The sequence below is a fragment of the Dysidea avara genome, chromosome 7 (assembly GCF_963678975.1).
Source record: "Dysidea avara chromosome 7, odDysAvar1.4, whole genome shotgun sequence".
In the NCBI taxonomy this organism is placed as follows: domain Eukaryota; kingdom Metazoa; phylum Porifera; class Demospongiae; order Dictyoceratida; family Dysideidae; genus Dysidea; species Dysidea avara.
Window position 1 is genome coordinate 35,948,078 of NC_089278.1, and position 15,796 is coordinate 35,963,873.

The following is a 15,796-nucleotide window of genomic DNA, read 5'->3' on the forward strand; positions in this document are numbered from 1 at the left end:
AATTCACGTGGCATGTATTATATGACTGCTCTAGTAGAGTACTTCAACCTTTTTGCAGTACTGACTTCAAACTCAGGGAGCTATGCAAGGTAAATTTTGTATCAGTGGTTAAAGATGTGTTTTGGAATTCCTTTTCTGAAAGAATATTGAAATAATTACATATCATAAATAATGGGGCGTAATGAACAAATTGTATAGCTAACATGTCGGCTTAACATGATAAAAATAATTGTTATCATGGAAGTAGTGATCTTGATAAATGTGTTCAATGACTTGTCCTTTAAGTAAGACACCTCCATAACTGACACCATCTTCTCTTGAGTAAACCAGTTTCCTACTCAATAACCAATCCACTAGTTCTGTACCAGTGAACACATTGTCAAAAGTACGATGGTGATACCTGCACAAAACAAAAAGAAATTGTTACAATGGCTTTGACAGTTAAAGATGGTGGGTAAAATGGTTTCGGAGGTGATAAGTATTAGTTTACCTTTTGGTAGTTGGTAATTCCTTTTCCAAATCCTTCAAGTGTAATGATCTGAATGTTTCACACAAATGAACAATAGCACTGTCTAGACTATCTTTATTTGGTATGACCACATTCTCCACATGATATAACCACTGACGTACCCTATCACATGATATAAAATACAACACTGCGTGCAAGTATATGACTTTAGTGGGATTTATACTTCTGACATGGATGCCTTTTATGGTTCAGTATGTACAGAAATTACAAATTTTGTACATGTGCATACAATGCATCAGATGATAGTGGCTAACACATTTATGGAAGAGGAACTCCAAGCACAACTATGTACTATTCCAACTACCATGATTATACATATTCTACAAATTAATGAAGTGAAAGAATCTTTGTCTGGGATTTTATCTGATGCGAGTAACAACTTAGGCAAATGTTCTATTTATTCACTTACTATCAATTTAAGTCAACAGGCAGGGGTTACACATAAGGCACAAGCCTGTACAGCCAACAACATACAACTACAAATCACAAATACAAATGTAAAGAACACATACAAACAATAGAATTACTAATTAGAATTTGAAAACATGCTTATAGTACTTGGTGGAAGCTGACATCACATCAAGAGGAAATGAGTTCCAGATAAATACACAATTAATTAATAATGAAAACCATTAATGAAGGAGGGCAGTAAATGAATTGAGACCGGGTTGGAAGACTATTCAACTGAAAATAGTCTGAAAACTATAGGATAGTACATAGTATTATAATTCACAAACATAATCATGTCTCAACTCCAAAGAAGGCCATCCAAGTTCCATAAAAGATTCATCACTAGATTTTGTCCACTGAAAAGTAAGAGGGTCGAATGCACATTTGTTCTATCTTGTGGCTCTGCATTGCACTAACTCTATGTCCTATGTTAAGTTGACAGAATTGCATGTACGTGGAATTTCCCCTTTCACAAATTCAGTCACATGCTACAATAGCTAATATTATAGCTACATAGATTTCACCTCCTTACTAACAGTACTATAAACCAATTCTTTTCTGTTGCAAACAAGAGAAACAAAAAGAAGCCCTGTATAGACATAACCCATATGGATTACAAAGATACACAAACACATTCACTGTACCTGTCCATAATTCATTACACTATCCAACACATCCACTTCAACATACACTCCATTCTTTTCATCAAGATGACTGGCATTATATGAGACTGCAAATAATCCCTACACCAAATAACACATGTCAAGAAATATAAACATTGTAACACAAACACAATATTATATCCTTCTATTATACTAAGATACCATATGCTTATTTATTACTGTTCATCATGCCATAGAGAAAAAGTACCACTTATTTAGTTACGCAATAATAGCTTACTATTATGACTGATGCTAGTAAAATGAACAACAGAATTATTATCCTTTCGGTATTCCTCCCTGCTTCATCATGTTCCCATAAACCTGGCATTGGTATGTCAGCAAATGTGATCACTTCACTATCAGATGTTGATGATGTTGTCACAATTGACTTTGATTGGTTGATTGAGTCATTAAGTAGTGAAGTCCGTTCATCACCATCATGAATTGGTAATGTTGTACTCTGTACAATGCCATGTCTTTCAGTGTCTTGTGTTATAGCTGGTTCAGTTCCACATGAAGTATTGATTGAATGGTTAATTCTAGATATAGGCATTGCAGTGTAACCTCTCTTAGCCAACTCCCTAGCAAATTTACATAACAAGGACAAAGACAGGAGGTCTTACTCCATACATTTTACCACTGAAAGAGGAAAACCTGTATTACAGCAAATGTAGGCCTGAAAAATGTACAAATATGAGTGCACGGTTATAATGAACCTCAGTGAGACCTGTATAATCATCTTAACAAGTCTCACTTTAACTATCTTGAATAAAGAAATTTACTCCTTTCATTGCCATAAAATTATTATAGCTCAGGAACTTGATATACCATGATTATAGGCAGATACAGGCATTCTTTAAACATACCCAACATGCTTCAGATCAGGGTGTCTTGATCTACTGATAACATGGAGAATTATGAAGATCAGTGATGAGGTGATTATTATAGCACTGATCCCCAGGAATATGTATGATAATACCAACTGTGAAATGAAAGAATCGTGTTTTTAAAAAGTTCTGCAAGTCACAATATTGCTTTACCTGTGCATCTCCAAGATAATAAGTTTTATCAAGTGTTGTGTGTATTTTGTGTCCTTCAGCAATTATTATAATAGTAACCACAGTACTGATCAGTGGTAACCTGGGACAAGAATGTGCACATTACAGTGATCACAATAGCTGACATGCATTAGAAACTCAACCATATCTTCTACCACTGGAACCTAATGTGCATTTTGCCACAAATGATAAAAAGTGCACATGATAAATCACAAAGACATGAGGTGATTATTATAGCACTGATCCCCAGGAAAATGTTACCAATGCAAAATGAAAGAACTCATGAGCTATTACTGGGAAAGGTGGTCATTCCTAAGTAAGGTATGTATGAGTGCGAGTCCAATGTTCAATTATACGTCTGTGTTATATTAGAGTAAAATTGAGCTGTTCACTATGCAAGCCAGAATGAATTTCCAAGTAGTGAATAACATACATTCATCTTACTAACTGACCCCCATCCTGCCATCAAGGTGAATATCCACCTAACAGGGACAAAGTGTGGTCCAAATTTTAACAGAATAACTAGTTCTAAACTGAGTAGTGCAGACCACAGTCTTGTTGCATATGTTCCACCAAGATAAAATGTAAATGAAAAGTAGTTCCAAGGAGTATCTTTAGTAGTGTAAGTGACTGCAATAGCTCCAGAACACATCATAACCTGGAAGGAAAATATGAGACAAAGAAGGAAAGTATATAGCAGGCTTGTGAATGGATACTGAGTACATTAGACATTGAACACTGTCTTTAACCTAGCTTAAATAAATCATTTCAACACCACAATTAATATGCATGCATACCGGATTTCCTTGGTTAAATGTCACACCTTCAATAGTCGATTTCAAAAAGAAGGGATTAAACTTTGTATCGAGTGGTGCCTAATTTTGACCACATCAATTTAAGGTAATAAACATCATGGCATTTAACCAAGTAAATATGCTACTTGCAATTAAGCAGCCTTTGTGGATGATGGGAGGGATGCATAATTCCACAGTTAGCTACATGCAAAGTTTACATTTCATATAACAGCCATGAAATTGTTCTAATTGCCAAATCATCAAAACTTCACACACAAACAATATAATAAAATCACTCACAATAGCTGCCATCAGATGCATCACAAAGATGTGTACATGTGAACGATATCTCCGAGCAGTGACGAACAAACAGAAGACAATAATCTAGTGAAGACAATTAAACTTGTAAATGTCAGCACACAAGTGCCGTATATGCAGTTCTGTGATGGATATAAGTGGACAATGGCCCACTGGTTACACAAGTAGCAAACTACAATCCTGGATGGTGCTAACTGAGAAAGAAGGTCACCAACATGAATTGTTTACTTGGTTGAGACGTGATCATGACTTACAAAAATAGAGTAGCTAGTTAATGTAACACAACATTAGCTCATAGAGCTATTACAGTGACTAGAATACTATCAGACATTGATCCACCTCAACATATTTTTGGATGCATATTGGTCTAATCAAACAATAAATAATGTGATAGCTATATGCAAGTATTTTTTGCTTCTTGCAGAACTGCGCTAATAATTAACATCAATTTTTTTGTTTTTGTTTAAAGTATACACCCTGAATTGTACAAAAGTACAGTTTCTTTATTCCAAATTGGCTGTTATTAAGAGATAAGAGTACATAATACACTCACCATGGATACAATGGAGACTATACTACAATCTAATCTTGTGTGTTTTATTACACTGTGATAATCATGAGAATTAACATCCCTAACAAGTACCATTCTAGCTGATAAGTATATAATAGGAGCAGACAGAGTTGTACACAACACAAGTGCTGGACCAACCTGTAATGAAGACACAAGATAAATGTTGTAACTGTATATCATTGCGATTTACTGATTGGAATCTATGCAAATTTAAATAATACTGATTGCTAATAATTATAAGTAAAGCACTTTATAGATTTTCCTATCCTAGTCCACAAGTCCCAAGTATGCACCACACAATCTAACTTCAACCATCTACCAGTCATCACAAATATTGTTAGCTATAATATATTCTAAATGTGTAATTATATGGCTAGCTCCAAACCAACTGCAACAATAACAACCCATCCACCAGTGCACTGAAGCTAGATCATTGCGAAACTTGCCACACCACCAAATAAGGAAATTCTTCAACCAGGTTAAGTAATATCAAGGATTAAAACCATGGCAGTTTAGCTATACCCACTGGTGGTGTTAGTTTGGTTTTGCCTGATGAAATGTGATTACAAAAGATACAATTAATATTACACTAGTGTATAACAATCTTTCAATATAAAGTACATACCAAACATTTAAAATGAGATTTTAGCAGGGATAAATCCAAAAATGCCAGATTTTTCAAGCTTACAGTGGTCCCTTGACTCTATTTCCAAACACCTTGGTTATCTGAACAGTAGAAATGACTGCTCTATTACAGCACTTTGTCTTAAGATGTATGATCTATTAGAGTATTTGAACATGGCTCTGTGTATAAATGAATGGGCTTGAACTCTTTGACTATCTGAACATGTCTTGGTCCCAAGGAGGGAAGATAATCAAGAGAACACTGTACTTCATTAGAAAAATTAGGTCATTGTGCACCCTGACTGCTCTAAATTGTCTACGGCTATTATTCCATGATGGATAACAGTATAATATACTTTGGTCCAGACTCAGTGAAAATAAAACTCATGATTGAAAAATTATGGACATAGCTAACCAAATTGACATAGCCGACCATACTACCTTTCACACATATACTCACTAGGTTAGATCCACACCTGAATAGAATTGAATACACAAACACTGAGGGACCAGTGGGAATAGTATCAAAAAGAAAACCAAACGAGCTAATTTGCCTTCCAAGTCCAAGAATTTCCAACACTAGTAGTGAAATCAAAGGAGATAATATCCTGTAACAATAAAGGCTTAAACTGTGAAGGCCTGTCATATGCAACTACTAACAGTTTAACAAAGCAGAGGAGTAGTGACTTGAGTATAAGTATTCCATTAAAATTCTTCAGTTTTCCACACATGGATATTCCAAGATATAACAGTGCAGAAGCATCGAATGCCTTCCCTAGTAACGTCAGAAATTGTTTCATCCACTTCTTCAGATTATCATCAGAGTCATAATTGTTATCACCTCCATGAATTGCTTTGGACACTATCAGATTTATTGTTATGCCTAGCACGGTCATATTAAAAATGGGATTAATAATAAGATTCCACAAAGTCTTGAAGAGCAGTGCTTTCCAGGAGACTGATGACTGAGGATTATTATGTGTGGATTTCTGGAGAGCATACTCCATACAGAAAAATGCAATTGGATCAAGTATCATAAGTTGTATTGGTGAAACCAAATAGATATAGCTTATGTAATCAAATCCATCTGGACCAACACTATCCCCATAAATAGCTGTCACTGTGTACAGAAATAAAATGAACATGTACTGTATATATACACAAGATAATTCATGTAGTCATAAAAGTCTAGACTTACAGATAGGTAATCCCAAGGCAAAACTATTTATATGTGTACAGAAGACGCTTAGGATGGCTGGCTTTCCAATACTAATAGGTCGTGTGAAGATCAGTGTAACTACAAATACTCCAGCAAATATCAAAGATCTTGTTATCAAGTTTCCTGCCACAAATCTCCAGTTAATATTACTGAGATCCAGTAAGGCCAACTTCTGTAATATCACAGCTGGTAGTGTAATCTTCCCAACAATGATACTAAGAACACCGACATTTTGTTCTGTAACAAACTTGAACTTTGCAAGTAAATATCCGATGATGATTACTGCAAATGTTCTTCCAAGGGTTGGAAGCAATTCAGAGATCACGTCACTACCCATCTAGTATGTTAACAGACCTACAAATACAGACACATATACAAAGTAAACCTTTAGCTGTTACTATAACAGTTACACCAACTGTGTGCTAATCAAACATTCTGCATCAGTACATACAAAATTCTCCTGGGATGGGACTAGTAATGGTACTTCTTGTAGGAAGGCTGCCTCATACATGATGATGAGTGTTATCTAAAGTCCCACCTATCATAGAAGTTGTTTATCCATACTCGCAGTCTGATATAGACAATGACCAACTAGGAATTATGTCTAAATAATTTTAGAAGAATAATGATAGGGCCATACATGGTATAGTTTGGCAGGAATGGAGCATAAAAGAGTCAATGGGTAAGATTGATATAAGCGTGTTATTCTGATGTTATGTGGTTCTGTAAATTAATGCTTTAGTTGGGCTGCTGTGTCATCTGAAGAAGAGAGAAGCCAGCTCTTCCACACAGCATGGCGATGCAATCGGATGTTCGCTCAGTCCCTACTGCAAGTTTGAGATTGTTTGCTATCTGGCTGGTGGCAATGAAATTAAATTGTTATGTCGATCAAAATACTGTTTGGGTTGCTGTGCCATCTTAGAAGACAGCTATTCCTCACAACAATTGGATGTTCACTCAGTTCTTATTGAAATTAATCTGAGATTGTTTACTATCTGGCTGGTGGCAATGAAATTAGATCAATACAAATTTATGTTTGGGCCACTGTGCCAACTGAGAAGAGAATAGCCTACTCTTCCTCACAGTATGGTAATGAAAGTGGATGTTCACTCAGTCTGTACTGCAAGTTTGAAATTAATCTAAGATTGCTTGCTAGCTATTTGGCTGGTTGATTGATTCATTGCTGTTTTAGGACCTCAGGTGGGTGGCGATGAAATTGTCACGTTGATCAAAATACAAAAAAACATGTTTGGACTTTTGGCATGCCACTAGCATACCAAATGTAATTATTGTGTACCTGTATGCAGTACTGTAGAGTTGTAATGAAATCAAATCACATCAAAGATGAGAGAAACCAACTATTCTTCACAGAGTCTGTACTGCAAATTTGAGATTGTTTACTATCTGGCTGCATGGTGGTGGTGCCAATAATAGCACGATGTATTTGTGGGTAGCTAGCTATAGCTATTTCATCACCAGAAACAGCCAGATAGCAAGCAATCTCTGGATTATAATTTCAAACATGCAATCTAACTATATAGAATAATTGTGTGCAAAGCACTGAGTCAAGTAACACCTGAGTCTGTTCAAAGAATAAAGGCTTGATCTTATCACCACCAATTAACACTTCTGAACTCTTGCTAAAAATATCTCTAAGATAGCACCATGGTCCATGTTGTGAGGAATAGCTGGCTTCACTCTTGTAGCTAGGTTGGCAGCAGGGCAACCCAAAACATAAATTTTCGGATATTTATTTACCAAGTAGGTAGCTAAATCATGATGCAGCTATTCCACCTACACCTTTATCCATTACTATAATTATATAGCTACACATTAGTTGAGCACAACGACAATATTCAGCTAATAAGAACATTCCAACCTGTCCCGACGACAGAAGTAGCTATCTATAACTAGCTACTACATTTTAAATGTATAGAAATTTGTGACATGTAAAACATAGTAGTTATCTCTCAAATTATAGCGGGTTATTTTCAAAACAGAAAATTTCACACAAGAAGCAAAATCTGAATTTCGAAGGATTTTAATTTCGAAGAGTACAAATTTCGAAGTCCTTCAAATAAACGGAAATTCATATTATAAGGATGAGTGAATGTTTGCCAAAAACTGACTTACTGATGGAGTAATCCCCATCCCTGTGCACTGGAGAGAAGACTGAGGGAGTCTCAAGTGGAGTATATTCACTGGCTTGATCACGCTCGATCATAGCTACCATAGATTCTAGGCATCAATTCCCATCACCTGTTTCTGGTATCAGGGCCGGATCTAGGATTTTGCTAAGGGGGCACACTGGTAGCACAGTGTGTGAAGCACACACTCTGTGATATGTGAAGCATGAGCTTTCTAGAGGGTCTAGGGGCATGCCCTCTCAGGAAATTTTGAAAAATTAACATTCTGAAATTGAATTTGGTGGTAGCTAAAGATTCACAAATAGTTCACCAATAATGGAAGCATAAATGCATGCTAACACGTAGTAGCTACCAAGCTATAGTACAAGATATACTATATGATCCCCCAAAAAATTTTGAAAGTTAACTCTATTAGATTAAATTTTGTGGCAATTTACTAAAATTTGTAAAAATTTAATGCTGGAAACATAAATGCTACTGAACTGAAACAATTTGTAGTGTAAAGTCTAGGTTATAATAGCTCACCAAAGGTAATTTTGAAAAATTAACCTTTTTAGATTGAATCTGGCAGCAATTTTGGCTGAAATCAAGGTGAAAAGTTTTATTGAAAGTTTAATAACTATACTGGGCTATTTAGCTAATCATAGTAAAATATTTAAACCTGGCATGTGGTGTGCAGGTACATGATTTTCATCACCAGATAATTTCTATCCAGCTACATGCATTAACTAGGATGTGGATAGAATCGTGCAGTAATTCAGTAACTCAATTAGAAAAGATTTATTTTACAGCAAAAGTGGTGAAAGTCTGTGTCCTACAGTCTGTTTAAAGTTGTGGATTTTAGCTGATAAACAGTGTTTTATAATTATGACTGTTCATAATAATAATTACTTAGGCCACCAATTGTAGATTCCTTGTTTCCTGTCACCTGCCCACATGGTAATTTTAGAGCCGCATGCAAATATTTGATAGTCACGTGATCTAATTATTTTTGTTTATAATTGCTAGTGTGAGCACATGGCGTATTATTGGAAAGGTATTGAGTTTCTGATGTTGTTTAGTGCCAAAAAGCATGCATGGATAACTACGTAGTTTGAATCCTCAGGCTAGATTATCTCTTCAAGTAGCCATTGGTGAACGAAATACATTAATGAACAGGAGTCCCACTCATCTGACAATCTGTTATTAACATGTGTGGAATGTATGGAAAATTTGTACTGCTGCAGTTGATGGCTAAATTACTGTTATGACCACAAGCGTGATATACCCAGCCAGCAAACTCTATAAAAGCCATCAAAATTTGGTGGCTGCATGCTCAGAGAAAACGAGGGGTCTGCAACACTTTGAATCTAACCTTCTATGAGATTTGAATCTTGATGAATCCCAGTGAAGTCACAACAAATCTTACATCTCTACTAAACCTGAGAGTAAAGGCAATTAGGAGTTAATGGGCTCCCTTTAATATCCTTGATATTAAATAATAGATTTTAACAATATAATAAATAATAACCGCCCGCCCACATGGTATTTTTTGCCTGACTAGGATGGGAAACAAGCAATTCGCAATTTTTGGCCTTACACTTACTAAATTGTACTTAAATTTTACATACCTACTGTACTTAGCATATTGCATGCATGTATACTCTTTTAGAGTCCTGCAATTATTTATAATGATAATAATAATAATAGTCTTGATATCTAATTGTAGAGGCACCTAGTTTCCCATGCTATGCCTATGGGTAGCAATTTGCTAGAGATACAAGCATAAACTGCACCAATAATGTTTGAAATATGTCTAGGGTGCCTATCTATGGTTAATGAGCAGCACACTGAAAAATCTCAGAAGGGGTGGCTGGCCTCCTCCACACCCTGCATGCAGTAGTATTAAAGAAATAATTATTTGGTGAAAGTCTTTTTTTTTCATTGGAAACACCCTAGCTAGCTAATATCAGGAGTGGGTTTAGGATCCCTAACATGGTTTTCCCAGTGGTAGTAAGACTCAGATGCAGGAGTCTGGGGGCTGCAGGGGTCTAGGTTTTAATTTATAATGCTTGAATTTAATAAAACTTGGTCAACTGATTCTCACTACTATCATCTCATGCCATCACTTTCTGAGTGTTTCTTGGAACTTCTGCAATGCAGAAATACAATGGTGTCTTGACTATAGCTTATCAATTTTGCCAGCATCTTAGAAAGGGTGCAATACTTACAGTACTTACACTCTATCTTACGTGTGGTAAGTATGCAATCCATTCACACTCATTAAACCATGTTCACTTAAAAGATCAATGTCTTCCATATTCTATATGCTAATCTTGCAGGAAATTTAAAAGCATTAGGCAAAATTTAGTGGGACCTAATTTAGTGCTTAAAACTTCTTTTCATCTACCATAAATTTAAGTCTACGGAAGTATACAGTGTTTATAAAAGTATATGGTACACATTTCCCGTAAACTTATCTCAAACAACGTATACTTAATCAAGTTTCCGTATACTTAAATTTATGGTGCAATTATTACTCCAGTGACGTCTCATTTGTAATTCATCATTTAAAGGATTTGACTAAATAAACTGGGGATATTTAGAAAGTAGACGAGTTGATCTAACAAGTGAACATGTAAAACTGTTGATTGGATGCAAGTGTTATTTGTAGACTGTGGGTGTCCATGAATTGACTTTTTTCCCCGGGATATACGTATTAATTGGAAATGACTTTGTAGGGCTGCTGCCACCAGACAAAGAAGCTGATACTTGGTGTCCAAAGTCCCACAGCCTTGAACTATCTAAAGACACAAAAGTTGTTCAAAAATTCATATTGTAGCTCGAGTAATCCCGTCCAATTTGGAGCCTGTCCAATATTAGGTGAGTTACTCTATATGGTTAGCTTATTTAGCTGGATTTACCTCACTAGGCTAGCAACATTTTTTGCAATTATCTTGGAACATTTTAATCAGTGAATGCTCTATTAGAGTATTTTACTACAAAGTGACTTCTATTAGAGAGTATCGATCTAAGGAACTTATCAACTCTGCTTCTTCTTAGCACTTGTCCTTCATTACAGGGGCGGTGTGGGCTTTGGGGGCTGAATCCCCCTCACTTTTAGGCTTTACTTGATCAACATGTTGGGGTATAATGAAATTTTGTCTTAGCATAATTATATGATCACTAATAATACAAATACTCATAAACCCACCTTATAAACATCTTTCCAAGACATTATTAGTGGATCTATGCTAAAGGTTATGCAACAAGGACCCGGATCAGCATTGGAGGTGACAAGATTGAGATATTCTAATAGAACAGTCACCTAACTACTCTAATAGAACATTTATGTAAGCATAAAAGTTGGTTCTGTTATGGAATTTTTCCAAATTTGCCTACGCCTATAGTGCATTGGTCTGTTTAAAAGGCTTGTTCATCTACTTGCATAGTTATTACCGGTACTGGTATACTTAACTCAGGTACACAATTTCCATTGAAAATGCTCTCAGATTCAATCTCGTATCATTCAAATTTCAAAAATTTCTAGTTTCAACATTATTCTATCATGCATGCAATTGTGGGAGGGTGCATCATGTGCTTGGATGTCTGAACCTACCCAAACTTTTCCATTATGCACCTATTAATGTAATGCCCGACTACCACTGATACGGCCTGAGGGTGGGGAAAGGTCAGGGATGGTGGGGAAATTGATCGCTAAATTTCCCCGACATAGTGGGGATTTGTCTTCACTATAAAATTGACTCAGACAGCAAAGGTGCGTGCTTTCAGTTTAGGAAGGAGTGTCTTGGGTGCTAGTTATTACGTTCATACTAGAATCCACTTAAACTAACTCATCACTAGACCAACGCCACACAACTGTACAAATCCCCTCCTAGCCCCAGTATTCCTGGGGTTTGCAGGTTGAGACTTGGTCGGGGTTTGCATCACCAGTACTTCCCCAGTAGGTGGAGAATTGTAATTTTCAGTGATGCAAATCCTTACCTTCCCCCACCTCAGCCCGTATTAGTGGTAGTCAGGGATTACATTGATAGGTGCATTAGCAAATGCTGCAGAGAGCCATGTATATCTAAAGGCAGTATATAAAATATCTACAGGCAGAAATATGCATTTTATGTGGAAATGTCTCCAAATTGCAGTATTTTAGCATCTACTTTTCGAAAATTTCCTGGGAGGAGGAGGGGGGGGGGGGGGCATGCACCCAGACCCCCCTGGTTCCAGCATACTTATTTTGGAGGTGTGGAAGCACACATACACCAGACCTTTCAAGTCTCACGCATTAGGCGTGTGACACACGCATTCGGGTCTTTTCACACGCTCACATGCAAACGACGGTGACTCTCACGCAGTCTCCTCACTAGCCGTTCACATGACACTATGCACGTATTTACTGAGGGCTATTAAGCTTTTTAAGCATTAATGAGGTACTTTATAAGCAATTGACAGCTTAAATCGGTGTTGTAGCCAAATTTGACTTTGTCCAAAATTTTTCTAAGACATTTTTTTTTTGGTCTCAAATGGTAATTTACTTATATTTTTGAAAGTAGTATGGTAGCTTGGTAAATGTCACTAGCTCAACTTGACAACCCTGACGTACACCTCCATGCACCCAAGAGATTAGTACCCCCCCCCCCCTCTCCCCCCCTTATAAATCCTAGATCCGCCCCTGCATTATATCACAACTACCATACCTCTTCTGTTTGTTCGAATTCTGCATGAAGTCTTGGAAGGTTTACTGTTAATAATGGACAAACGATGGGCATCAATTAGAAGTTAAATTTTGTGGTGAAATCCTTAAGTTTTGCCGTAAGGAAAAGTAATAGTTTCAGTTAGCTGATGAATATTGGTGAGTATGATTCGTGTGTTATGCCCTATGGGATGGTTCGGTGGAAGAATCGATCAACTCAATAGCTAACAGCTACGTAGTTACCTCGCCTCGCTAGTTGCCTAATATGGCTGGACAGCTATTCTGAAGTAAGCCAAACCCTTCCAGAAACCTCGGAAACCCCCTCCCCAAATCTCCCCTCTAAAAACAAAACATAGATACATCTAACTACCTCAAGCTCTTTGCAAGCCTCCGTCGTACCGGTTGCAACGGTGGTAACTCTGTAGTTGTAAGGATGATGTAGCTATCTCCAGGTCTTGCTATCTCTTTGAATGGAAACAGATGCCTCGGTGCAACGTGGAATTCCCACCATATGTTCCCACTAACTAAGTCACCGGAAAAATATGAATATATCATATATCATACCCATCCTGTGGTAGCCGACTAACTTTGATATACAGCTCACCAATTAGTTAGTGAAATTCAGAAGTATGAAGTTCAACGCAGTGTGCAGTGTCACTTTCAGTAAGACAATGAGACTTGTTCACCAGTTTCTCAGGCAGATAGCTAGCTATTCTTCATTATTTTCCTGTCATGGTTATATTCACAGATATACTTTTGCATGATTCTTCATTGCATGCCTAGCTGTCTCATGTTGTTTTCAGTGAGTTCAGCCACATGAAGAAAGGGCTAAACACATGTAGCAACACACATGTACGTACGTACACACAACACGCACACACACACCCCAACACACGTACACACACAATACACGCGGTTTATGCACATGTGCACACACACACACACACACACAAAGCAAGGCTGCTGCTGGCACGGTCACGCCTATCCAGTGAATCAGCACTGTGCGTGCGCTACTCAGGTGATAGGAGTCAGTGCAGGCAAATCCTTCTGGGGTAGGACTGGTAACCCGTACCATGTCTCACAGTGAGATCCAAAGTTCCACCTGGACCTGGGCACACACACCACACACGCACCCAGCACACACACAAACACACACACACACTAGTGGCTAAAATAACTATTTTTTACAACTAGCCATAACCTGAGACAGGGGGTGAAGATAATGTTTTGGAAAGCAGGTACATTTTTGTGCTGTATATTGCCATGATTGCCATGATTGCCAAACAGTTAATTGTGCGATAACGTCAGTAGTGCCAGTAAAGATGGGTTTCTGACTAACTAGCGGGGTCTGGGGCATACTCCCCCAAGGAAAAATTGGAAACGTAAGTGTGCCAAGATACAATCTGGAAGCAATTTTAGAGAAATAATTGAAATCTGGAAGTAATTAGCAAGCTGAAGGAACAAAATAATAAGAACTACACATATATCATTATGTACATGTTTTATTGGATTTTAGGGTAATTCTATTTTTATAGTGGAATGTAAAGAAATAAATTAAAACTAGTTGGATTGTTAGGGAATTTTCAATCAAACAGTAGACCACAAAACTATCTTAAGACTGAGGTTGGTCAAATCCCTGTAGTAAATTGTAAAAGAGTTAATATGTACAACACGTAACTGAGTTTATACTTTTGTGTGGTGCAGGCTGGCTATTCAGGCTAAGTTTTACAACTAGCCCAATCACCATTTACAACTAGCGAAATGTCATTTACAACTATAGCTTTTTGGCCACAACTAGCCCCATTTTTTAGCCCGCCCACACACACACACACACACACACACACACACACACACACACACACGCACACACACACGCACACACACAAACAAACACACACACACAAACAAACACACATGTACACTAGAATTAACACATGATCACTGATCAACAGTCTTACATGATTGTAGCTAAGCGACAAATGGAGGACTGACTGGAACCTTGTATACATTTAACTTGTTTGAGTTTCAATTCCATGCAAGCTACAAACAACATCAGCTCATCTATATATTACTAAAGTAGATACTCTTGGTATTTTAGAGCTTTCCACTTATCACAAGTCTTATAGACATATATACTAGTACTTTATCAACTCACAACACCATTGACCATATTATATATTTCTCTAGTTTGTTTGCAGCTATTGCACTGTTTGATCTTATCTTATTATAAGACTCGTCTCCTTAAACTGCATTTATTACCACTCATGTATACATTTGACTTAAGTATACATGATGTTCTTTTTTTTTTGTCAAGAGTTACAAAACACCTAGTTGACATTACAAATTAAACATCTGATTAGTCATCCACAACAAATTGTTTCCAACACAGACAATAGCTATAAGTTAAAACAAGAATATTGAGATTATCTTCCAGTCATTAATAAGTATAGTTTTGTTTTAAAATCTCCAACAGTTTCTGCAGTGTAAAATTGAAAAAGGGTCTGGTCCTTACAAAAACACCAGGGTAAAAAAAAGTAAAATCTAAGATGGCGGTCGTGATCGTAATGAAGTGAATTTGATGCCAGCACCAAATTCACCTGAACTGTCGTTATTAAATTTTTTTGCCATTTACATACACCTTTTTGGAAGGGCCTCACCCCTTTTACAGCTTGACTGTTTTGGTTTAGATATCTTTTTGTATTTGCACTCAAACATAGGCCAACTTTGGTTACATAGC

At 36.9% G+C, this 15,796-nt stretch overlaps 1 protein-coding gene across 2 annotated transcripts; it reads right to left on the reverse strand.

Moving 5' to 3' along the window:
- Positions 1-108: 108 nt before the first annotated feature.
- Positions 109-13,581, reverse strand: LOC136261790 (lysosomal cholesterol signaling protein-like). 2 transcript variants are annotated; one of them, XM_066055852.1, is made up of 14 exons: positions 13,430-13,581; positions 6,205-6,579; positions 5,667-6,126; positions 5,467-5,614; positions 4,365-4,520; positions 3,794-3,877; positions 3,152-3,357; positions 2,682-2,781; positions 2,508-2,623; positions 1,880-2,180; positions 1,624-1,722; positions 1,504-1,568; positions 491-631; positions 109-400 (listed from the first exon to the last, which is right to left on the reverse strand). In XM_066055852.1, the coding sequence occupies exons 2-14, from the start codon at positions 6,560-6,562 to the stop codon at positions 199-201; spliced, it is 2,436 nt and encodes an 811-aa protein (XP_065911924.1). In that variant the 5' UTR covers positions 6,563-6,579; positions 13,430-13,581; the 3' UTR covers positions 109-198. The 2 variants fall into 2 exon arrangements, with proteins under 2 accessions (XP_065911924.1, XP_065911925.1); XM_066055853.1 differs by lacking the exon at positions 13,430-13,581 and adding an exon at positions 13,064-13,162.
- Positions 13,582-15,796: the final 2,215 nt, after the last annotated feature.